The 26096-nt window shown below is 37.8% G+C and overlaps 2 protein-coding genes across 2 annotated transcripts in view; both read right to left on the bottom strand.

Annotated features, from left to right (window-relative positions):
• The window catches only part of DYNLT5 (dynein light chain Tctex-type family member 5), a 32269-nt gene extending 29202 nt beyond the window's left edge, over window positions 1–3067 (bottom strand). Inside the window, exon 1 of the mRNA XM_043575203.1 lies at window positions 1712–3067. The gene's annotated coding sequence lies outside the window, so the exon portion shown is untranslated. The remainder of the gene's footprint in view (window positions 1–1711) is intronic.
• A 2893-nt stretch (window positions 3068–5960) lies between these two features.
• The window catches only part of SGIP1 (SH3GL interacting endocytic adaptor 1), a 204510-nt gene continuing 184374 nt past the window's right edge, over window positions 5961–26096 (bottom strand). Inside the window, 7 exon segments of the mRNA XM_043575202.1 lie at window positions 5961–11075; window positions 12189–12353; window positions 12931–12995; window positions 14179–14381; window positions 18590–18681; window positions 18684–18721; window positions 23031–23186. Coding sequence (XP_043431137.1) covers window positions 11053–11075; window positions 12189–12353; window positions 12931–12995; window positions 14179–14381; window positions 18590–18681; window positions 18684–18721; window positions 23031–23186 — 742 coding nt within the window. The 3' untranslated portion in view covers window positions 5961–11052.

Genomic DNA, 26096 nt, shown 5'->3' with positions numbered 1-26096 from the left:
ATGCTGTCTCTCCCTGTCTCAAAAATAAATAAACATTAAAAAAAATTTGAAAAACTACAAAAAACACAAAATAGTCTTCTACAATTTTTGAATGGCGACGTGCACTTTCCTTGAGAGTAATGAGTACATGTTGTTATTCTGATCAGTATAGTTGGAAATATGATAACTCCTCTAACTTTTATCTATGCAATAGTATAATTCACATAAGCAGATATTAAGCTTCAGCTAAATGCTTAATAGCAGAAGAGGTTAAGTCACTGAGAAATGATAGCCTTGTGTGGAAGAAAGATATTATTCCACGTCAGGAAGCAATATTTTTTATTGCCTCCCCCCAAATTAATCCTGATAAAAGTTGGCTAATTAGTATGTGTTGCTGTTGCTAGTACTTTAAAAATTAAAATTGTCTTCCCCAAAGGGTATTTTTTTTTCAAGCCAAAGAGATTTACTTTGTAAACAGCACACAGAACTTAACCTTAAGCAAAGTATTTTATTAGAAAACCTACTTCCTTTTCTCAAATGCTTGTCAAAAAGCTGCCAGTAGGAATGGATTCCCAGAATTTAGACTGTAGGTCTACTGCTCTATTGCCTACATAGAAATTTATAGTCATTTTAAATTATTTTATAATCTGTAAATCTGAGAGCCCGAATAAGGAGACACTGTCCTAGACACTAGAAAGATCTAAAACAGAGTCCCTGCTTTCAAGGAGCTGGCAGTTGAACGGGTAGGGCAGACAAGTATACAATCTAAAAACCTCAGCGTGATCAGTGGCAGAGTAGAGAGGCAAAGGGCACACAGATTTGGCAGAGGTATTGTGTGCTGGAAGGGAGGCAGTGAGGGGTGTGTGTGTGATTGTGTGCCTGTGTGAGTGTGTGCATGAGCATGAGCATCCCTCTGTGAGTGTGTGCCTGTGCATGTATCTGTGGGTGTGTGCCTGTGTGGGCATGAGTGTGTGAGGCTGTGTGTATGAGTATCGGTGTACATGGGTGTAAGTGTGTGCCTGTGTGTACCCGTGTGTGCCCCTGTGTGTATGAGCTATTGATTATCTGTGCACCCAAGTGAGTGTGTGCCTGTGTGTCTGTGTGTGAGCCTTTGTGTGCTCTGTGTCTGTGTACTGACTGTGGGTGTGAGTCTTGTGTGTGTGTGGTGTGTGAGTGTGGGCATCTGTGTATGCTTGTGTGTATAAGTGTCTGTGTGTATGTCTGTGTATATGAGTATGAGTGCCTACATGTGCCTATGCGTGTGGTAGGGCACACTGAACCTCATTAAGCGGGTCATTCAGGTTCTGATCCAAAGTGACACAGATAGACCTTGGTCTGCTCACTCGTTTCCAGAGTTGGAATCTAGAGGTCCCCAGGGGTGTGGCCGCCCAGTGTTGCGGGGCCTCAGGAAGACTGCAGAGGTCTCATCGCTCTCACGGAGCAGACCAAGCTGGCCAGCTCTGTACTAGGCATCACCCTAAAGCTCAGACATGCAGGAGGTCCGAAGGGGGAGAGGGGTGGATGGGGTGGGGACGAAAGGCCAAGACTTACTTCCAGTGATTTGGGGCCACTTTCTCCCATTTGTCGTGGGGAGGAGGAGTGGGCTTCAGGGAGGCCAAGGCCAGCGCAGACAGGCCATTTCTTACCACAGGGCCCTCCCTCCTCGGCAACCCTCCCACCTGCTGTATCTTCTCCGCTCCCACCCCCAGGCGCGCGGAGAGTGAGCGCTTACCCACAGCAGCGCTGGAGCCGCGGCTCCGCCAGGGGCCTCCTGGACCTCCCTCTCCTCCACTGCGGGAGCCTGCGGCGCACGGCGAGGCTGCCGCCGCCCGCGTCTCCCTCCGCCCGCGGCCGCCCGCGGCCGCCCGCGCACTCCCCGTGTGCTCCGCGCCCGGTCTCCAGGGTGACTTCCTCAAACAGACTCCTCTGCACGCCCGGGGAGGGCCATAGTAGCTGCGTGGTCCTCTGAGCTGCCCTAAGGATTAAGGATCTCATCGTCTCTGCCCAGCGGAGGACGCCCTGAGCCCGTTTGTGCCCCGGGGTGGCTGTGAGCTGGAGGGAACCGGTTCATCCTACGGCGAGGTCCTCTGGGACCCAAGCAGCAGCCCACGGAGCCCTCATCCAGGTCCCTTTTCCCTGAACGCCAGGGGCAGGAGTGCGGTTTCCTGGGGCAGGAAATCTGAGGCACAAAGAGAAAGTAGAGCCCCCCTTCGCTTTCCCAGATCCCTGAGGCTCCAAGGTACAGATACGCCATCAGAGGGATAATTTGTTGAGAGCTAATATTTACCAGATACTTGGAAGACGACTTCCGTTTTATTTAGTTGTCCCAACAACTCTGTCAAGGGAAGGTTGTTAACCTTTTACAGATAGAGAAAATTGAGATTCTGAGATCTTAAATAACATGTTCAGGGCCGTGCAGCGTATGGATTTATCTCCTGTGCCTTGCAAATACGGCTCCTTCACTTTCCTTAACAATTCTCTTCCCAACCTCTTAAAGTTTAAGAAGCTTTGAAATGGAGGCTGTTTGGGCTTGAGGACCCACCTGCTGTATCTAATAGGCCCTTCGTCCTTAATTTCCTTAATAAGTAACTCCAGGCTCCTTCCCTCAACCCAAAGCAAACAAACCAAACCCTTGAAAGAACCTTACATAGTGCAGAATCACTGGAGATAGAAATAAAATAATGCCTCTAAGTCACTAGCTTGGCACATGTCCCTTGATTGAGTGCTCAGTGCAGTCAGCATTAGCTTACAATAGCAATACACTGGGATAACCGTAGAGCCAGAGAAAGATCAGTAAAGTGTTCTGGTTCCATCCCAATCCCTATTCATAGACAAATAAGAACAGGAAAGGATTGTTTATTGAGTGTCTACTATATAGTAGGCAGGAACTATTAGGTGACTGATAAAGATTATCTCATTTAAACTGTTCGTTAGCCCCATGATAAAGGGACATTAACTCCTTTTTTTTTTTTTTTTTTTTTTTTTTTTTAAGATAAGAATGAAGAATCATTGAGTAGCATGCTCAAGCCTGTAGTTAAATCACGGAGCTGGATTTGTCCAACTCTAAAGCTTTTGCACTGTGCCAAAACTTTCGCCCGCTTTGCCCACCCTAAACATGCGACAGCACTTTCCAGAAATATGATAAAATTTTAAGCAGCTGCTGATAAAAGAGGTTCACAACTCAATTTATTTTTAGAGTTTTCATTTATTTTTCAGAAAAAAAAAATCACATGTAAATAACAACTTACTCAGATATTTCATCTTGATCTCATGTATAATTAAACTTTGTTCTGAAACGGGAACCCTTGTTGCAGTAATGTGTCATGATAAATAATTGCATATTCAGGATTTGTGAAATGGGTGATCGGGAAAATTATGACAGAAAAAACATTTGTAAAAATCATTATTTACAAAAAAAATGATATCCACACCTTTTCTAACTCATAAGGCAAGTAACGTTAAAATGTTCTCATGATTATCTTCAATAAATCAGTACTACACATTCACGTCACCATTGCTCAACAGCGAGCTTTGCTGCAGCCAGCCCTTGCTTCTTTTGCTGTTGCTCTTCTTGAGCACAGCGCAGAAGCAGTAAAGCTTTCATCATAGACAAAGCAGTAACGGCTATGGGAATAAAAGTACTCTCTGTTGAATTACAACACGTAGGAAAAAGAGCCAGGCATCAACTTTTTAACAAGATTTAAAAAATATACTTGAGTATTTTAATCCACAATGTCTTTTATAAATATTTTATGCTCAAGGAATTTTGTGAAATTATATACTCCGTACAGGTCATAAAGAAATTCAGCTTACTGTTGCTATGAAGATCATGGGGGGAATTCTAAATAAAGGCTACCACCAACTGAAATTCAAGTATATATGAACAGCATTTTCCTTAAGAAAGACAAATGACTGAATTTTATTACATTTAGAAACACAGGAAAATTTATCTGACATTCTTTTCCTAATCTCTCTTATTGTTAAAGTAAAAAAAAATGGATGACACTTAGTAGGCATGAACATTAAAATCTGATCATTTCATTCATAGATTTTTTTCCTACGGAAAGTGAAAAATTAAAAAAAAATTGTATATTGAAACCCAACAATATTCAAACAGTTAAAAAAAAGCCAGCTCTATAAATGACTGCTTAGCCTGTAGTGAAGCTCTACTCATAGATAAGATTAGCATATCATCATACCAACACTTGGCTTTTTCCAGAAAATGTATTCAACAGCAATTTTCCAACTCTCTTAAATTGAGAGAGAAACAGTTCAGACAGGAGCCAATCTCTTTCATGCACATCCATTTAACAAAGCAAGAATTCAATACTGACCTGCAAAACCAATACAGCTATAAGAATTATCATCCTATCACCTCTCACAAGGAAAAGAAAACAATCTGGCTTTGGACCTTGGGACAGTGATCCCAGCGATAGTTATTTGGTGTATTATTTAAAATAGTTTAAAGTAATCATGTATGTATGAATAACACTAAGCATTAGTTTTGCCAAAAAAAGACAAAAGGTGGAGAAAATGTCACTGAAGTAATATACAGCTGAACAAATGAGATGGAATTAACATTCACATGATACACTCATTCGATGGAATATTTTAAAATGATAAATGGCTTGTCATCTATCAAGCTAATTCACAAACTCTGAATGAATTAAAAATTGAGCTATATTTAGAGAGGTGTAAAGTGATTTCAGCTTTATTCTGAATCGGTTTGTCCAGGAATTTTTTTAAAGGAATTTTGCTGATTTTGAGTAAAAACAATTGATTTGCAAAATAAAGCATAGCAAAAAAAGAACTGTAAAATGCTTATTAATAGAGTGCCCAGTTCTGCAAAATCCTTGCTAAATAATGTATCCCTCTCATTTAAAAAAATGTTTTTACATAGTTTCTAACAAGATTATGTAAAAATGCTGTCAGTGTTTGAGATACCATGATTCAATTTCTTAAAGCTGTTTAATAAAATATTATCAAAGGTTGTCCATTAGCAGTAATTCCACTCTGTAAAGAATTTGGATTGTTTTCAACAGATGGCAGCCTGATGTGCTGGTCATTAGTACAGACCTTAAACATGATACTTAAAAAATTAATATACTAAAACAACTTCATTGTTTTATTTTGAATATTTTAGGGGATAAAGTTAAATTCACTAAGATATACTAATGAAACTTAAAATAAATACTAATTGATTTGAAATGGTAGGGATTTTTCAAAGACCCAGAAGCATCCTTTCAAAACATTCCTGGTTGTATTATTTGCAGTCCTTGAAGGATATGTTAGCTGGTGTTAAAAAGAAAACTTTTCTCAAGTTTCTTCAAGGTGTGTTTGGGAAAAAAAAAGTGTTTTTGTGATTTAATAACTTTCTTAAGCTTCATTAAAACACTGACCTTTATTATCAATGTCCGAGGGGTGGGGACTATGGCATAGGATCATGTATTCGCAGGCCACTGTGAACATTTGTCAGAACCAGTAGACCGGGACACAATTTGGAAAATACTGGAATATAGGTGAATGCAGTAGAAGTTTCCATTACTTATTTTTCTTTCAGTTTCAAGTGACACATAAAAATATATTTGCTTCTCATTGAAACATCTGTTCTTATAAGCTTAAAGATGTACTTAGAACAAGCAATCTACTATCCTAGGGATAGAAGGAGACAATCAAAAATACTATAAGTCAAAGGAAAAATAACTTTAGAAGTTATACGTGGAGAATAAATTATACTTATGGTGAATGTCAATAAGGAGGTGCCTTTCTCTCACAAGAACACTCGTTGAAGATAGAAATCAGATATTAAACATGAGGGATAATGAAGAGGTATGACCATGATCACCTTAATAGACCCGAAAATTTGACATTCCTTCCAGAAGAATATTTCAGTTTGAATTAGATATTAAAATTGCAACTCTAGCCTACAGAAGACGACAGAACATCAAAGCAATGACATAAAGAAAAGCTAGTGGGTTTTCGTTTGTTGTTGTTTGTTTTTTGATATTTGGAGATTTAAATATAGGACTCCTACCTCATTTTTCCTCCATACACTCCATGCACAAAATATAATGTAATGGCGTCCATGTTTAATTCATGAGTGAGAGAATGGCATTTAGATGCTGTTTGCTAAATGGGAAAAAAAAAAACCCACAAAAGAAGCAGGAAAATCCAATAAAGCCTCAAGACAGAAGTGCACATAGTAAAAGGTAGTGGGGAGGGGGGGGATCATCGGAACACTCTTTAATCAATGTAACATAGATTAATTTGTCCATTTGTATCAACAATTTAATTTGACTTATTTCAAGGAAACATCATTTTTACTTATATTAACTTTTGAAGCAATATTTAGCGATCACCCACCTTTTGATATCATAACAAAATTATACTTGCATTGAAAAAAATTGCTGGTCAAAAAACCATGTAGCAAAATGAATATATTTAAACTGAATGGGATTTTGCTGAATGCACAATCTAAGGAAAAAGAAGGCTTAAAAAAATAGCAAACTCCACAACTCATCTTCTTAGTAGATATCTGCACATTTTACTGTGTCATTCAAATTTAATTGACAGCGTGGTTATTTCGGAAAAAAAAAATAAAGGAAAAATAAAAATGATTGGTGCAACTCCTATAGAATGACACCAGTCCATGCTTATACAGCATCTAGTTCAAAGACCTACAAAATAAATAGGGTCAACTCACAAGTTACATATCTGTCTGTCACTTGCAAGGAGGAAGACATTTATTAGGACTTTGTATTTGCAATGAGTGAGAACTTGCGGTCTCCCTACAGTTTCTCTTAGTCTTTTAAGACATTGATGAAAAGGACAGAAATATGAAAATGAGAGAATGAATTTCAAGCCACTTTGACACAGAGATAGCATAACAGGAGAACTCTAAGCAACGCTAGAAAAAGCCCTGAATCTTTTTTTTTTTTTTTTTTAAGATTGGAGAAAGTTAAATGGACTGAGTGAAAAAATAAGCTCACTAGAAAAGTGGTATTTGACTTACAGTTAATGCCTAAAATCTGATAAAATGTCATAACTAAGAAGGACCTCAGAGACCTATTAGGGCAGTGATTCTCAAAATTTGGGTGCTTGTCAAAATACATATTACTAAATAGTATCCCTAGAGATTTATTCATTCAATGTAAACTTATTGATGTGCTACTATCTTCTAAGCTCTGGGGATGTGGTGGTGACTGAGCCAAAATCATTGTCCTTTAAATGAATGTTAACGCAAACAGTCCAAAAGTCATAATTTGAGAAACATACTCTTTTCCAACAATTTTGCTATTAGAATTACCCATATTTTGATACTAATTTTTCATAGCACCTTTTAACCTTGGGATTCAAATGGAATATGTAGAATTTATTTCCCAGAATGAACAAGCAAAACTGGCCAGCGGCTCCCTCTGCAGTCAAGATAACTGGGTTACTTCCAGCTTCTGTGTCACTTTGGGCAAATTAATTAATCTAAGCCTCAATGTCATCATTTGTAAAATAGGAATTAAAAAGAGTACCTACAACATTTGTGTTGATATAAGGATTAAATGAGCTAATATCTATATTGACTGGTATATGGTAAGCACTCCAGTAAGTATAAATTTTTATTATACATCAGTCAATCACTGTGATTGTACAAGTTTTCTTATGAACCCCCCCCCCCCCCAAGTGGATCCATCTGAGTCTAGTAGAATCATGGAACTTCAGAGGTGGGAAAAATTTTATAGATTGTTGATACGTTATGATGGTGTTGAAATAGTGTTGGTTGGGGGGGGGCACAGATTTAAACTGCTGAAGGAACTCATTCATGGCTTTGAACTGTTTTGTCTAACAGAATTCCATGTGCAACTTTAGTAGAAAAAAGTCCTGCTGTTAAGAAAAGCTTGAAAATCACTGGCAATCCCAATCCTTCATTCTAAGGATGAAAAACTGAGAAGGGTAGTGATTTGTCCAACATCACACAGCAGGAGTTAGTGGTAGAGTTAATGTAGTTACCAGGCTTCTTTAAAGAAGATTTAGAAATGACAATGTGTAAAATTATTGCCTCAAACACTTTGCAGATTAAGATTGAGTAAAAATACATAAAAACAAAAATAAAGCATCTCTATTTACTGAAAACCATTTGAAATGTCGACATTCTTTCTCTATAGGTTAAATATGTTCCCAAATACCATACAGTGACTTTTCAGTTTGGCTGTAAGTGTAGAGAAGAACAGAGCTCTAAAAATAATTAAAAATTTAATTCTTAGGAATTATAAATTCCAACTATGGTAAAATTCAGACTAATTCTTAATAAGAATTTATTTTAAAAATATCAAGAAAATATGGAATTTATTTTAAAAAGAAAAACATACTTTCCATGTTGTCAAAATAAAGCAATATCATTCATACTTTCTATCTTGTTAGAACAGAAACTTTTAAAATCATAAATCTCAGGAAATGGTGTTCTGGTTAATGAGAACTCTTGCTTTTTATTTTAACCCCTGGTATTGAAAATATTACTATATACTTGCCCATTTTGTTTAATTTTAGGAATTGATAATGAACCTGACTTAATGTTGTTGTTGTTTTTTTTCAATAGCAGAGACTCTTGCATTGTCTAGGATTATTTTTCGTAATGTGAATTCCGATTGTACAGTACTATAGATACAGGTATAACAGGTATAAACTATAAGTTTGAAAAAAAGCCCACCAGAATCTAAATCCCTGATATGAGTTTATTGTGTTATTCTTTGACCTATTTTCTGAAAGGAGAAGGGATGTATTCTCTAATGAGGTTCTGGTTATTGAAAGTTTAATGATTATGAAGCCAATGACTTCCATTCTGTTTCACAAAGCCTAATTAAGGGATCATAAGAGATCTCCATAGTTTCAAATTTAGTTCCTGGAAACATTTGAATAATGTTAGAAATTATTGTAATCTATGTTTTAAATTATATTTTTTACAATATCAACAAAATTACTCTGAAAAAAAACCCTTGTGCTTAATTACTAATTCACGCTAGAACTATATAAAATAAAATATAAAGAGCAAGACATAAGAACCAGTAATATTTACACATTTTTAATATGCTTTGTACTAATAATATTCAATATGTTTTCTCATGAATTACTTAAAAACGCATTTTTATATTTGTATGTTGGATAATTCTCAATTATCTTACCTACAACTATCTGCTTATTCTCCATTGGTTTCAGTGTTTGAAGTTTTCCCTATGTTTTATGGGAGTGAAAAGTTTGCATTTTCTATTTTGGTTTCAAAATCAAATTGAGTATCTTTACTTAAAATGAGTATATTAATAATTTGTTAAAAAAACTTCGATACCAGACTATTTGGGGAGCCAACTGAGAGTGTTTGGATAGTAGGAATTCTTCTGAGGTGAAACAGACCTTCTTGAACATTCTCTTGGTAGCAAGCATTGATTGAGAAGTACAAATATTAATTTAAAAAGTTCCACTATAAACAATTGCCAGTCACAATCTCTTTTTAAAAGTAAGACTTACAAAATTTAATTTGATTCTAAAATTTAAAGGGCTAACGATTCTTTGTCAAATATAAGTGAATGTAAAACTTAACAACTAATGGTAAATATAACAGCTTAATAATTACAGTTATTTAACAGTATAACTTAGAATAAGAATTGGTTCATGTTTAAAGAAAGCTCTATGACTTAAAGGGAGTTTTATATTTTCAGATGGTAGAGGAGGGAGGTTTTACAACTGTGACCCACCCCTGAAGAAGTGCTTCTCCATTCTGAATCCCCCCAGTGTGAGGCCAGACTGAGTAATTACAGTTTTAATCACACCTTGCAACAATGAAATCATGACATAAATTTTTGATAACTCTCTTCCTGGTTCCCTAAGAGTGGCAACGATTTATAGTTAGTTACATATGATGAATCTTAGCCAAAAGGAAATTTATTGTACAATAATGTGGATAGAATCTCATAATCTCATTTATAAAGCTTTTTTTTTTTCCCTTCCCAAATGATATAAATGATGATGATTAAAATTTTCCTTCTGGACTTAAATAGGGAACTAAATTTTTTTTTTCTGAGATTTCAATCTTAGTGTTTTGATTCCTGTAGGTAAAGAGAAAGATATGTGACCATTCTCCATGCTAGATGGGAGCGACTCTGTTCAGAGTAATTGTGCAAAAGCTGTTAACCAGTTCACCTATGGAAAGTTTTGAAATTTTAAAATCACAATTTTGGCTTTAGTCTGATATTATTCAGCAAATCTCCACATTTGCTAAACTGTAGAGAGAGGGGGGCAAGGTCAAGACTTGAACATCTTCTCTACTCTTGGTTAGAATTTCATATACTTAAACTTTAAATATGAATTGCTTTCCCTTTTTACACAAGTTATAAAAATAAGAGGTCCTGTTTACACAGTTTGCATTTTTATGAAATTTGCAGTTTGAAAAAAAAGCTTTTTAAAAAGTGGTAATTAATGCTTTTCTTGAATATGCTGTAACTTTAGAATTTTTTTTTCTGAAATAGTTTCTGAATTTAACCCACTAAATATTTGAAGATAGAATTTTTATTTAGCACTAGAGTAAAACATACTAAGGATTGAAGAAAAGGAAGTTTTTTTTTTCCTGGTTCCACTTAATTTTCTTTGTATGTGGCACCCCCTTTATGACAGCTATCAATATTATATTTAAATTTTATATATTGACAAAATGCAATCTACCTCTGTAAGCATTGTGCCATTCAACAGTACTACTATTAAATTTACATACCACAGTTGAAATTACATCCATTTCAGGAATGGTAAAATGCTAAAACTCAAGTGTCTAACGGCCTTACTGGAATGAGTACAATTTACAAATACAATAATTACATTTTAAAACCATTAACAATATTACACCTAGAAGTAAATACTGTAAGACTGGTCACCATGGTATTGTGTGAGGGAAATCATTGCTGAAAATCACTGACATTTCCAGCAGATATATCCCGAGTGCAGATTTTGGTTTGTTTTCATCAAACCAAAATTAAAACCTGTTTCTCATACAACAGTTCTCCATTATATGAATCCTCCAAATCCTTGCATATGATTTTATTAGTTATCTGCCAAGTATTTTCCTGCAAAACAAAACAACATATCAACAGGTTACCTTCCATAACGTGATTATTATATGGGGGCAACATTTTTATTCTTCCTGCCCTACCACTAGAAGCTAATCGCTGCATCTTGAGGAGAGCAATACTAGTATCAAATATGTGCAATTTTTTAAGTTTTCAATTTCCCAACCCAGCAAGTTGTCTTTTCACATTTCCGTGAATGAATCCTTTGCAGAGGTTTAGGTTTTAGGATAGGGTGGAGGATTTGTTCCCGGATGTGGGAACCCAACTTGTTACAGGAATAGTAACCATATAACCTGGGTCATTTTTGACAGTGAAAGGGCTATAACTGATAATTACACGAGTATAGCAGGCATAAAAACCAGCAAGTCATTGATATCTTGTTATCCCAGCAAGTCATGGATAAGTATAATCATCCTAGTACTGGGGACTCCTTTGCCAACCAACTATTATATATGCCAAAAACCTGTCTCACGGCCATTGCAGCTCATGGGCAACCATTGCTGATACCTGGCCTAGATTCTTTAAGGGTACTTATATTAAAGTGAAAGATAGATCTTCTCAGATCTCAGCTATGCCTAAAAAGTCTAAAACCTATGAAGTCCTGTTAGAGAAAAAGTTTTCAGTTAAGAGGTAAATTCAAAGGCAAATAGCATTTATTTTGTTTGCCCATATATATACATTTTTTTGTTTGCCCATATATATATATTTTTTGTTTGCCCATATATATATATATATGTATATGTATATACATATATATATACATATACATATATATATATATATATATATATATGTAAAAGTAGGATTTACTCCATTAACCGTAGTGTATACATGTATATAATGGGAATGACTGGTCATCCCTGCATAAGAAACAGAACCAGAGGCATGATAAATAGTCAGGGCCTTTCTAATTTCTGATTTCCAGTTTATTATCCCATTTTTACCTCATTCTATAATTGGTTTGCTTTCTAACTGGGATGAGAAATGGGGATTGGGAGTGGGGAAGAGGAAAAGAAAGAAGATGAGCAAATCAGACACCATTCCTTCTTAAGAAAGAGTAGCTACGGCAACACTATATTTGCAAATGAAACTCACGGGATACCCACTTACCTGCAGCAAATCTTTTCTTGATAAGTGAAAACCGATACCCTGCTCCAACAAGTTCAATGTCACAACCAGAAAGGGTGCTTCCTTCACTTGTGAACTGCACAACCAATGGGGAAGGTTTGCTTGGGCCTTCAGATAACTGAAATCTTGCCAATAAAGAACCCACCCCTAAGAAAAGAGTATCATTACAAGATAACAGTCAACACAACATGATGGATATAGTTTGGGAAATTGTATTCAAAAGTTAACATACACAATCTAACTTCCTAGACAATAGTATATGTTTCAGTGACAAAATGGTAATGAATGAAATTAATCATGAAATATTATAAGGAACTCCTTTTTGCACACTGATGAAAGTGTAACTCAGCCAAATGGTACTCCAAAATTTGGGAGCATGATACTTGGAAGGCAATGTATTTTCCAAGCTATGATTAGTATCACAAGAAAGTAAGAAATACCTAAACTAGCAGAGAGTTGAGATCTGATACAAAATGAAAACATGTCTCATGAAAAGCTCTTCTCTGAAGAATAGTCTGTTTGATGTGGGGGTGGGCAGAAAAGGGGAAGTAGAGGATTCATGCAGGAATTATTTGCTTTTATTGGTTGAAATAAGTATATACCAAAGTGAAGTGAAATATTTTGCTTGTTTTCAATCTAAGTGTATTTTTGCTAATAGTTTTCTAATACCTGAAAGTTATTTCAGCCTTAAATATTAATTAAAATAAGCCTACAATGACATTACCTCCATTTTCTGACTTCTGAGAAATATCAGGAATCTTCCACAATATTCTCTGTTGTTCAGCATTCCTAAAAATAAAATAGGTAAAAGGCTTTTGCATAGGCAAAGGTTTTTGTCTAATGGATGCCATATTTTTTCTAGATAGTGCTAACTTAAAAAAATGAATCTTGAAAATGTTAACTACAATTTATGCTTTATCTATCTACCTACGTACCTATCTATGCATCCATCCATCCATCCATGCATCCATCTATCCATCCATCTATAATTCTCTCTTTTTTCTGTTCCTTATTGTAACTAGCCACAACACTGTCAGATAGGAAAACATGTAGAAGACAGGCAGTTATTTGACACAGCTACTGAAAACACAGATGAGAAATGTTAACCAATTAATCCAGATAACTTAAGTTGGAGCTATCATATGGCTGACTTTCTTTTTAATGTTCTCCTTTTTGCTTCTAAGAATCACATGGAAAAACTAGAGTAATTTTTTCTAAGAGAACAAGTTCTTTTTAACAACTGTTATCGGTACGCAGTGTCTATTCAGTATCTGTTCCCATACCTTCTCTAGTGGTGTCTTTTTATAGCTCAGAAGGCTATAAAACAAAACCCTACATTTCTTAGACACCCTTGTAGTTAGGGTCCTAGATGCATGTTAGGGTCTACCAATTACATGCACTGCTTGAGATTTGGAGGATAGAAGGGAGGCAGAGGCCATTCTCCTGCCACTTTCGTGGCTGTTTTCTGCTGGCCAGTAACCCAGCTGAGATGTGGGGGTCTTCTAACAAAGTGCTCCATACAGCCCAGGCTCCAGTTCTGTGAGTGTTGAGAAGTAGTTAAGGCAGTGCCGGTAGGAACTTTCTTATCCTTGGATCCACATGGCAGCAGTGAGTTCTTGAATTCAATGGCTCCATGAGCAGCTTCCTGGTATCTATGCTTCTTGGTTGTGGCTGAGGTAGCAGCTTCCCTGGCAGGCCAGTTCTGCAGTGTTCTGGGAAACATTCTTGGAGATCCAGCCTAAAGCTTATTCCTCTAGCACTTCCACCATCGTGTGAGCATCTGAATCCCTGTGTTAAATCATTTTCTGCTTAAAATAACAGAACAGAATGGTTGCTGTTTCCTGCTCTGAACCCTGACACATAGGCCTGCTGTGATCTCCTCCTGTAGGAAACACAAATGCTAAGAAGTCTGTGATCCCTTTGCCCAGAAAGAGCCCATTGATAAAGAGGAAGGGGACTGGGGTCTCCTTACCAGACTGCTGGTGGGAGAACGGCTTGGAGCTTGGTTACCCCTCCATCTATGGGGACCAGGAACTGCACGTTGTTGAGGGCCACCGCAGTTGTCATTGCATCCGTATTGTATTTGTAATCTATGCGCAGGTCAGTGCTTGCCGGCTCACACCGCCAGTTCACTGCCAGGTTCAGGGGTGTGGACTGAATGCCCTGGGCAGACACCTTGCCAAACGATAGCAAAGAGAATATTTAAGACTCGACCACTAATCTGAGACAAAGCTAGAAGCTCTGACTATCTCCCATGGGAATACTCTTAGCTATAAAATGTCACAATGTTGTCAGTGCTGTTTACAAATGAGCCCTCAATAAATTATCACTGTGAAGGGTGCCCTGTGAAAGAGAGATGGGTGCTACAGGTAAATTGTTATAGGTTAAAAACATAAAATCTCCATAGCACTTTAGAGTTTACAATGCACTTTAGGTCAGTTAGGGAGGTGTTTAGGAGCTGGTTAGGAGCTGAGGCCAAGGAGTTAGTCTTGGATCTGAGTTCTGACTGTTACTTACAAGCGGATCTTGGACCAGTCACTAAACCTCTCTGAGCCTTAGTTATTTCTTCATCTGCCAAAGGGGAATTATAATAATAATATCCACCCCTAGAGTTGTCAGGAAAATCGAAGATATTTTATGTGAAACAGTCAGCATAGTGCCTAGCACTTAGTAAAAGCATTAGTGTTTTCACACAGATTACCTGCTGATACTCTCGTACTTTCTCTTCACAACATACCAGCCAGTTAGACAAAGCAGATTATTATTATTCCTTTGGGATCTGCCAGAGTGAGGACTTGAACCCAGGTCCTCTAATTAGAATGGGTACATTCTACCGTCTCCTGCCAATTCTAGCTAGAATCAACGATGAATTTGACCAAGGAAAAGCCACATTTGCAGAATCAACAATATTGTCTTATCTGAAGACAAAAATACCAACTTGATTTCTGGGTCCACAGTGAGTTCACAATGTTATTATGTCTCGATTGTTCACTGTGATGGTACTCTAGGAGACTTCTTTAACCAGCACACATACATATACTGCAGGGTCTGTGTGGGTGACGTCTATGCCCTTGCAGTCGTTTTTGTTTTTAAGTTTATTTAGAGAGAGAGAGAGTGTGCGTGTGTGAGCTGGTGTGGGGCAGAGAGAGGGAGGCAGAGAATCCCAAGCAGAGCCCAACATGGGGCTGTCTCACTAACAGTGAGATCATGACCTGAACCTAAATCAAAAATTGGACGCTAAACCAACTGAGCCACCCAGGCGTTCCATGCCCTTCCAGTTTTTTTGTGTGGAGTATGAGTTTTGCCAATTTTAAAGACTATAAACAGCTGGCTATTGGCCTAGCGTTGCTCACACATAGGGACACCATGGGGAAGGGGCCTGAGGGCAGGTTGAGCTCAGAAGGCAGCAGTGGTTGCTACAGAAACAAGCCCAGATATGGGTTCTTTTATAAAATGACAGACATGGCTTTCAATGACAACTTTAGTTAGATAACTATTATAAGTTTTTATACTTGAAATATTTTTAGCAGCACAAGCCTCTGCAAATGAACTATGCTTTGAAAATGTGTTATATAAGGTAAATCAAAAGCACAGCAGACTGACCCTTCCCTGCCTGTTTCTGCCCTCTAACTCAGTGGTAGTTCTTGACTTCACAGTGGCTCCTCTACCCAGTGACAAGTGCTTTTTGAATTTGTACAGGTGTGTTTTTGATTGGATGCTCCTGGTGGCCAAAAAATAAACATGCTGAGATTTTAAGGCAATCCCACAACATGCTTGCTGTGATTCCCACCCAATTCCTTGGATGGTTGGAAAACAGTATGACCACAACTAAACAACAAATGGGATTCCTCAGAGCTCACTTTAAAACAAAACAGCAGGCCTAGGGCTACTTATATTTTACAAATACTTTGAAATATATTAGGCTATTAATCCCTCACAACAACCTATAAAACATCTAGGTACGACTGTTATTCAGCATAGTGTTGGAAGTCCTCAGAAATCAGACAACACAAAGAAATAAAAAGCATCCAAATCAGCAAGGAGGAAGTCAAACTCTCACTCTTCACAGATGACATGATACTCTATGTGGAAAACTCAAAGACTCCATGAATAGCCTGCTAGAACTGATCCATGAATTCAGCAAAATCGCAGAATATAAAATCAACATACAGAAACTGCATTTCTATATGCCAGTAATGAAGCAGCAGAAAGAAATCAATTTACAATTGCACCAAAAACAATAAGATACCTAGGAATACACCTAACCAAAGAGGTGAAAAATCTATACACTGAAAACTATAGAAAGCTTATGAAAGAAAATGAAGAAGATGCACAAAAAAAGTGGAAAAACATTCCATGCTCATGGATCGGAAGAACAAATATTGTTAAAATGTCTACACCACCCAAAGCAATCTACATATTCAGTGCAATTCCTATCAAAATAACACCAGCATTCTTCACAGAATGCTTCACCAGCATTCTTCACAGAAAAAAAAATTGTATGGCACCAGAAAAGACCCCAAATAGCCAAAGCAATCCTGAAAAAGAAAACCAAAGTTGGAAGCATCACAGTTCTGGACCTCAAGCTGTATTACAAAGCTGTAATCATCAAGACAGTATGGTACTGGCACAAAAAACAGACACTCAGATCAATGGATCAGAATAGAGGGCCCAGAAATGGACCCACAAACATATGGCCAACTAATCTTTGACAAATCAGGAAAGAATATCCAATGGAATAAAGACAGTCCTCAGACTGGGACCTCATCAAAATAAAAAGCTTCTGCACAGCAAAGGAAACAATCAGCAAAACTAAAAAACAACCGAGAGAATGGGAGAAGATATTTGCAAATGACATATCAGATAAAGGGTTAGTATCCAAAATCTTTAAAGAACTTACCAAACTCAACACCCAAAAAACAAATAATCCAGTGAAGAAATAGGCAAAAGACATGAATAGACACTTTTCCAAAGAAGACATCCAGATGACTAACCAACACATGAAAAGATGCTCAACATCACTCATCAGGGAAATACAAATCAAAACCACAATGAGATACCCCCTCACACCTGTCAAAATGACTAAAAGTAACAACTCAGGCAACAACAGATGTTGGCAAGGATGCAGAGAAAGAGGAACCCTTTTGCATTGCTGGTGGGAATGCAAACTGGTACAGCCACTCTGGAAAACAGTATGGAGGTTCCTCAAAAAATTAAAAATAGAACTACCCTATGACCCAGCAATTGCACTACTAGTTATTACCCAAAAGATATAAGAGTGCTGTTTCAAAGGGGCACATGCACCCAGTGTTTATAACAGCGCTATCGACAATAGCCAAATTATGGAAAGAGCCCAAATGTCCATCGATGGATGAATGGGTAAAGAAGATGTGGTGTATATATATATATATATATACACACACACACACACACACACACACACACACATATATATATATATATATACATAAAATGGAATATTACTTGGTGATCAAAAAGAATGAAATCTTACCATTTGCAACAACGTGGATGGAACTAGAGGGTATTATGCTAAGCGAAATTAGTCAGTCAGAGAAAGACAAATACCATATAACTTCATTCATACGTGAAATTTAAGATACGAAACAGAGGAACATAAGGGAAGGGAAGGAAAAAGAATATAAAAACAGAAGGGAGATTAACCATAAGAGACTCTTAAATACAGAGAACAAACTGAGGTTTGCTGGAGGGGTTTTGGGTGGGGGGGATGGGCTAAATGGGTAAAGGGCATTAAGGACGACACTTGTTGGGATGAGCACTGGGTGGTAAGTGTAAGTGACGAATCACTAAATTCTCCTCTTGAAATCATTATTGCACCATATTTTAGCTAACTTAGATGTAAATAAAAATAAATAAATTAATTAATAAATAAATAAATTAATTAAAAAAAATCTAGGTAGGAATCACTATTATCCTTATTTGCAGATGAGGAAACAGGGGTTCAGGGAAATTAAGTGTCTAAAGTCAGTGGCCAGTAGGAAGCTGACTTAATTCCAGAATTCAGTTTCTTGCCTACACTTTAATACTTTATACCCACCTCATGTTGCAGTAGGTGAGTTCTGTCTGCTTTCTAGGTTCACTTAATGACAAATAGGATGGAGACTTAAAAGAAAAATCCCTCAGGCTTTAAAATTCATAGGATTCAATCTCAATTATTGAAATTTCTTGCAACTTCATTTTTATAATCTCCAAGTAGCCTTTTAAGCTTCTATTTTCTTATAAATTATAGCTTTTAAGTTAGATTAAAAGGAATGTTATTTTCTTTTCTTTTATTTAATGTTAGGCACATTAGACTACACAATTATAATGTGGAAGAGACACCCTGACTGTATGAATAGGCTTACCTGATACTTGAGCATGTCCACGTTATAATATGTAGCCTGGGGTTTTTGTTCCGACACTTTCTTTAAGTGAGTCATCAAATTTGGCATGTTTACCAGAATTCCTTGGTATTGGCATCATTTTGAGTGTTATCGCTATTCAGTTGGGAAAAAAAATTGTTGAGTCGCATCTTGTGACAAATATTATCCATTCAAAGAAGCATCTTAGCAAAGTGTCATCTGATTTCTATATCCATCTATGACAATCTATAGAGATCATACTACTAACAGTACTATAGCTTTAGTACAACTGCAGTTCTGAATGGTATTATGTTAAGAGATTAATACACATAAGGAAGTATGATTGTATTGCTACGAATTTCAGTGAGTGCCCAAAAATATCAACCAATCCTGATGATAACTGGTTGCTTTAAAGAGTGAATTATTTATTAACCCAAACTTAATAGCTCTTTCTACATAACCACAGTTTCCTCTGAATTAGTCAGTTAATGCAACCAAGGAGCTGGGTACATTGATTTTTTTTTTTAATTGACGTGAACAGTAGTTTCTCAGAAATTACTGAGTTAAATATTTGCCCAAATGTAAACACAGTCTTTATCTCCAACTGAGGAGAAAAATGTGATCCTAAAACTACCATGGTATTTTATCTGAGAGCATTCAGATCAGAAAATAGTCACTGCACTTACAAGATGGTCTTGGAATTTAAATGATAATAATCATGGTAGTTACAATAAAGAAATGTAGTCGTGATGAATTCAGGAATTTGGTATTCTTTTTTTTTTTTTTAATGTTTATTCAGTTTTGAGAGACAGAGAGCAAGAAAGGGTGGGGCAGAGAGAGAGGGAGACACAGAATCCGAAGCAGGCTCCAGGCTCCGAGTTGTCAGCACAGAGCCCGACGCGGGGCCCGAACTCACAAGCTGTGAGATCATGACCTGAGCCAAAGTCAGTTGCCCAACTGACTGAGCCACCCAGGTGCCCCAGGAATTTGGTATTCTTAAAGATTTGTTAGCTTTGCTCAGGTGTCTCTCTATTCGTCAGTCACCCAATGTATCTTGAAAATGCTTGTCTCAATGACAAATGGAATCAGTCAAGAGTGTAAGCAGCCTCTGTTCACTTTCACATAATAAGGAAACTGAGGGCCCAAGTAATTCAGTAACCTGACATACAACTCACTTACTGAATGGAAATTAGAGGTTAAGAAGACAGAAGGATGACAGTAATAAAGTGATGAAGGCAGGCCAGAAGTAAGTTGGTATGATCCAGCCTCCAAAAGTCAAACAAATTAAGAGAATGAGTCAAAAAAACATCAGGGCTTTAAAACTGCTACTGATCTGTTAGGAGGGAGTGGCTGTGGGGGGCTCAGTCTCAGCATGACCCATGTGAATTCTGCTGGGCCCTGGTATAGGTTGTTGAGGACAAAACAAAGCTCTACAACTGTGGGCATGTAGGATGTGGATGGAAAAGATTCCCGGCCCCTGAGACATTGCCCCTGGGTAAGCTGAGCTAAGGATGCTGATGAGGGCTGTCTAAACTTGTATTACCTAAGAGCATCCAAGTTACCCAGAGGCTGGAGATAAGAGTGATAGAGAGTCAGTGAAATTAAGTGATTTGCTTATGGGTAACAGCTAATAAGAACAGTCAGGATTCCAGCCCAGGTCAGTATACTGTAGGTCATACTTTCCCACTGTACCAAAATAGAGGTACAGAATGAATATCCAGTAACATGTCATTAATTTGTACTAAGCAGATCTGAATAGTTGGGAAAATTTCAATGACACTATTTTTTTACAGAAATGTATTTTCTAAGTTTAATAACAAATTAAGCTAAGTCATATATCTACGATAATTCCTCAGAGAACTTGCTTTAATAAATATTCAAGAAAGCTTTGTCAATCAGATAGAGATGCCAGTTACTTGGAGAGGCGATTCTTGAATGCTCAAGAAGTCTTGAGAATTCTTTAGTCTTATGATTGGCTTCACGGTTGTTCCCGAATATTCTTTACAAGCAAACCCCTTTCATAATGGGAAAGTAGAAGTAAACTTCAATTTGGTCCCTGTCAATCAATGGGTTGCAAACCCAAAGGTGTTCAGGTGCCGAGCTGCGAACCTAAATGAAGTCTTTCAGAACACATAAATGAGAGAATTGGCTGGTCTAAGGCAATAGATGTTAAAAGGCTTGTACTGTGATCGAGAAAAATACTCGCGTATGTTGCCTTTTAAAAACTAGGGCTGGTAGTAGTGATGTTAGAGCAGTCCCGTATAACAAACCCACATAAGCTACATGGCCATGAGTTACCAATCATAGCCCTGACACAATAATCAAATATTTAGAATTTATAAGGTCCAAATGAGTATTTTTTATTCTTGTTTTAGCAGATAATAATAGTAAGGTAAGGGTCTATATAATATTGTGTCAGGCAAAAACATACTCAGGGTGTTATTTAATTCAATTCCTAGGACTGATATATTAATATAAGTATAAAACTCTTGCATATATGATTAAAAACCTGGCCACATAATGGCCTAAAAATGCAACAAAAACTGTAACACCCACACTCGTCTTATTAACAAACAAACCAGTGAGATGATGGCACCTAACTCCTAATTTCAGACGGAGGAACCTTGACAAATAAAATTAACTGGCTCAATGTGAACGTCAAAAACAGAGAGGGAGAGTGAAATAACAAGCTTCTGATTTCCAGTCTTGATTGCTTTACGTTTATTTTTCATTTAATGCGTGACCATATATTTCCACACTTTTAAACCTGGAATCAAGTTTGCCAGTTAAACCATCACAAGGACCAAAGAGGAGGAGGTGATCTTGGTAGTCACCTGACAGATCTGTGACTGTTTTGTCACCACTGAGTGAACAAGTCTCAGTGAAGAAAGCAACGATGTTGGTCCTTAAATTCCAAATACCGACAACCTTTAGCTATTTCTACATAAATACCCAGCTTGACTAAATTCTTTAAATGATAGTTGAGTTGTTCATTCATTGAACGAATGTTAGTTAAGTCCTTACTAGATGCCAGGTGTAGTGGAAGGTACAGACGATGTGGTGGTGGTGAACTAAGAGATGTGTTCCGTTCTCTCATGGATTTTACAGTCTAGTGGGGGAGATGGATGAATGAAGAAACACAAACAGATAGATATATAATTATTAATTCTAGCAAGAGCAACAAGGGAAAGAAAAGGATACCTTGAGAGGGAATAACAAGAGGGCATATTTGGTTCAAGAATGGGGGTTGGGGGTGGAAGAGGAGTGGAATGGTCCAGGGAGACAAGGCAGAGCTGAAATCTGAAGAGTGAGTCAGGGTCAGGTGAAGAGGGACAGAAATAGTATCAGAGGCGGAGGAAACAAGCACACAAATCCCAGTCTGTTCTTAAGCCTGGCAAGCCTGGCTGGAGCTACCAGCATTCTGAGGCAGGACGGTGGGAAATGGTAACAGAGAGGCAGGCAAGGGTAGACGACTCTAGGTCTCAAAGGCAGTGGTAACAAGTTTGCATTCAGGTACAGACGCAATGCAAAGCCACTTGAGGATTATACGTGAGGATGGCCTGATTCACCTCACAGAAAGTGACTCAGCTGTTGTGTAAAAAATGCAGTAAGGGGGCAAGCTTGGATGCAGGAAGAGAAGAAGGAAAGCATTTTCAGTGGTCCAGGAAAATGACAGTGGTCACTTGGACAGGGAGGTCACAGTAAAGAGAAAAAAATGGCCACTTTAGAGAGAGATTTTTGAGTAAAATATCAGGACTCAATGATAAGAAGCTGTCAAGAATGACAGTTTTTTGTCTCATTCATTGCTGGTAATTAACTTGTATAGTTGATCATTTTTAATAGCTCCATACACGTGTATGTTTGTGTGAACCCACATGCATGTAGGTATGATAGGTCCATGTTCAGATTTAACAGTTAGAAAATGTGAATAGAATATTTATATAAACAAATTCACATTAGCTTCTTTGAATACATGTACAGTTCCATTAAAACAATCACCATTACTGAAAAATTATGTATTTCACGAAAAAGACTTTCAAGCTCATGTGAAGACGAGCTCACAGTTCAAATATCATTTGACTTTAAAAGATGCTAAGACAACAAATGGATTTTAGTCCTTTTATTGGGCTCATTTCCCACTCTCCTCATCCATTGTTTACTGATGGCAATGAATAAACAAACTGTCACTGATACAGCTTTTATTACTCTAAATGTCTCTTCAGCCCCTTGAGATGGTTGGCCGTTAGAATACATATAAGCATCTACACACGATTATACACAAAAGATTTTTACAGGTAGAAAACTTCTGGGTTGAATCTACAAACATATCTGAGTAGTGGTAATTTCTCTACCATGCTATTTTCTTGCTAAGGTATATCCTTCATCTAAGTATCCAGTGCTAAGCGACACACATCTCTAAAAAATTTGTGCAAAATATATTTACCAGCAGAGAAGTTGGGGATTTGGCAGGACGTGTTCTAACCTGCTGAAATTTATCACCCGAAAAGTCAGAGCAGCTGGCGATGGATTGTTGGCAAAGTGTCTGGTGATGCCGGCAGGAAAAGACAACACCATCTCTCCAGTAATCTTCACGATACATCTGGCATATCAAAACACATGAGAGGAAAGAGAGAGAGGAAGCCCAGGTCAATAAGCTGTGAATCAAAACAGTTGGGAAAAAGAAATGATTTATGTAACAATAGTACAATAGCAGGAGAGACACAAGGTAAGCTCTTAAACAATTCTGCTGTCAACTACTAAATCATTTCCAAGACCTGAGAATGCAAGGTTTGTGTTAACACTTATCCCAAAAAGTCGCCATCTGTTGAATGTGCTTTTGAACTGTAAGAAAAATGCAGCCTTTCTCTTTCTGTAGAAATGTCTATCTGTTCACCTCACAATAGAACCACCTATTTTGGTGGTTATTTTGGTCTCTGATTTCTGAATCTTTGGCAACATATTTGAAGATAATAAAATCAAACGCACAACATTATCACACTATTGACTGGGTCTTATTTTAGTTCTCAGTAACATGATTGATGTCTTGAATATGTTCTTTTCTGTACTGAAGAGGTAAACTCCTTGCTTCCATTTAACTATATATTTATCCCATGTCTATTCGGTTGAAACTGTAAAAATCAGTCATACAAGTTAGCACCATAAGATAATAATTTGAAAGGAAGATTAACTGTTTTTTTTTAAAGTGCTTTGCTGAGGCACAACTGACATACAATAAATGGCACTCGTTTATAGTGTAACCTTCCATAATTTTTTATATATTTTATCCCTGTGAAGCCCTCATGCAATCAAGTTAAGGAAAATACCCAGGACCCCTAAGAGTTGCCTCACACATTTCTGTGATCCCTCTCTGCTGCTTTTCTCCTTATCCCTAAGCAATTGCTAACATAGCTTTCTGACACTGCTATTAGTTTGCACATTCTAGAATTTCATGTAAACAGAATCATAAAGTATGTAATTTTTTCATCTGGCTTCTTCCACTCTGTAATTAGAGATTCATCTATGTAGTGTATGCATCAATAGTTCATGACTTTTTATTGCTGTGTAGCATATGGCTAGCCCACAGGGGTTTTGTTTTGTTTTTTTTTTTTTTAATCCATTAATTTGTTGAAAAACATTTGGACTCTTTCCAGTTTATAAGTATTACAAATAAAGCTGTGGTGAATATGTTTGTACAAGTCTTTGTATGGACATATGCTCTCATATCTCTTGGCAAATAAATGTAGGAAGAGAATCACTGGATCACACTGAAATCAAGTAGCATTAATCCACCAACTTTGTTCTTTTTCAAAATTGTTTTTGCTTCTGTAGCCCCTTTGCACTTCAGTATGAAATTTAAAATCATGGTGTCGATTTCCATATAAAATCAATGTAGTTCCAATTCACCCTTTATTGCCTGCACTGAGAAAATTATTGAGCCCTTTGTATATACTTTTTCTTTGCCCGCAGGCACTATGTTAAATTTTGTCAGTAGAGGGCGCTAAAAAGACATTGCAGGGAAAAGAGATTTTTCCTTCCCCGTTCCCGGGTACTTGCTAGGCTGGCTTCCACAGTACTTAGGGCATACCCGGTGCCAGGCTCTTGCAGTGCCAGAAGCTTGTGTGTGGGACCTCTGCAGAGCATGTGGCATCCCCAGTGTGTGGGTACTGCAGCCCATGTGGCTTTGATAGTGCCTGGTGGTACAGGCAGCTTCCCCAGCATCTGGCCCCTGTAGTGCATGTGTCTGGGCTGCCCCAGTGCCCAGATCCTGCAATGTAGGTGGGTTCTCTGGCTCCAGTCTCCTGTCACGTGCACACCTTCCTTCTCCACAGCCAGCTTCTGCAGTGCATGGTGACCTGCAGTACCCACCACGTGGCCATTAGCTTCCTCTGCCACCCCCAAGTCAGTTTGCTGTGGAGTATGCCTCGGTGAGACACCTCCTCGTAAACAGCTGGGAGTGTGCTGGGCTTCCCCCGTATCATGTCTGAAAACACTTAAGGAAGAAAGCTAGGCATTCATATGGCACACCTCACCTCTCAGGGGTCACTGTCCTTTACCTGAGATCCAGGGTCTGGCAAATCATTGTTCACATGTTTTGTCCACTTTCAAGGCATTTTCAGGTAAAGAGATAAATCGGTCCCTGTTACGACACTTTGGCCAGAAGCAGAAACCTCAAAAGGATTATTCTTCTTTAGGAAACAGTAAATATTTAAACTGAGTGAACTTCTTTACGACTTCCCTTTACATCTGGATAACTTACCCTTGTACTAGTTCTATAACTTTAAGTTCAGGACTGTACTTTCTAGGGAAAATGAGATTAATAGATGGAAACTCTGCTCAACATCTGAGCACAGGGAGCGCCATTTGCCCTGTAGTCATTTTGTATGTTGTGTAACTGTGATTGTTGAGACACACGTGTCTCAGGGGAGATGGCCTTTGGTGCATAGTTAAAATAGCTTATGGGAAGAATTGCTACAGCCTCTTATGTATAAGGCCAGGTTGAGGTGAAGGGTGGAGGCAGGCAGGAAAGCTTCCTAAGGTAGCCATGTTCCCCCTCTCTCCCCTCATTCAGATATGGTCATCCATAACCCTGCATTGCTCTGGATGAAAATTTTGGTTTCTGGCAGTTTGCACGTCCATCTCTTCTGGAGAGTACTGTCGATTCCCCACTTTGGATATCAGGTCTGCTGTCTTCCCTTTCTGCATTTCAGCTACATAAACCTTGCATTAATTACTGGGGCTGAGCCCAGACTTCCCCTTAAGCTGAGTCTATTCTCAATGCTTTTCAACATGTGGATGTGCAGAATACTATTTCACGACTTCAGAAGAAAACAATAATTAGTCAGAGCATTTGTTAAATCAGAGTTCAGTACCTACTGTCCCTCAGTACATTGTTGTCAGCAGCAGTGGCTGAAATGTTTTTCAATTGGTAAGGGATCTGCTCAGTGACTTTTCCAGGTTGCTCAAAATGAGGTGTAAGTGGTGTCTTGGTGAGGGATAAAGTTTCTCTTTT

Source organism: Prionailurus bengalensis, chromosome C1 (genome assembly GCF_016509475.1).
Source record: "Prionailurus bengalensis isolate Pbe53 chromosome C1, Fcat_Pben_1.1_paternal_pri, whole genome shotgun sequence".
NCBI lineage: Eukaryota > Metazoa > Chordata > Mammalia > Carnivora > Felidae > Prionailurus > Prionailurus bengalensis.
Note: the sequence above shows the minus strand (reverse complement) of the source record. Positions and strands in the feature narration are given on the sequence as shown.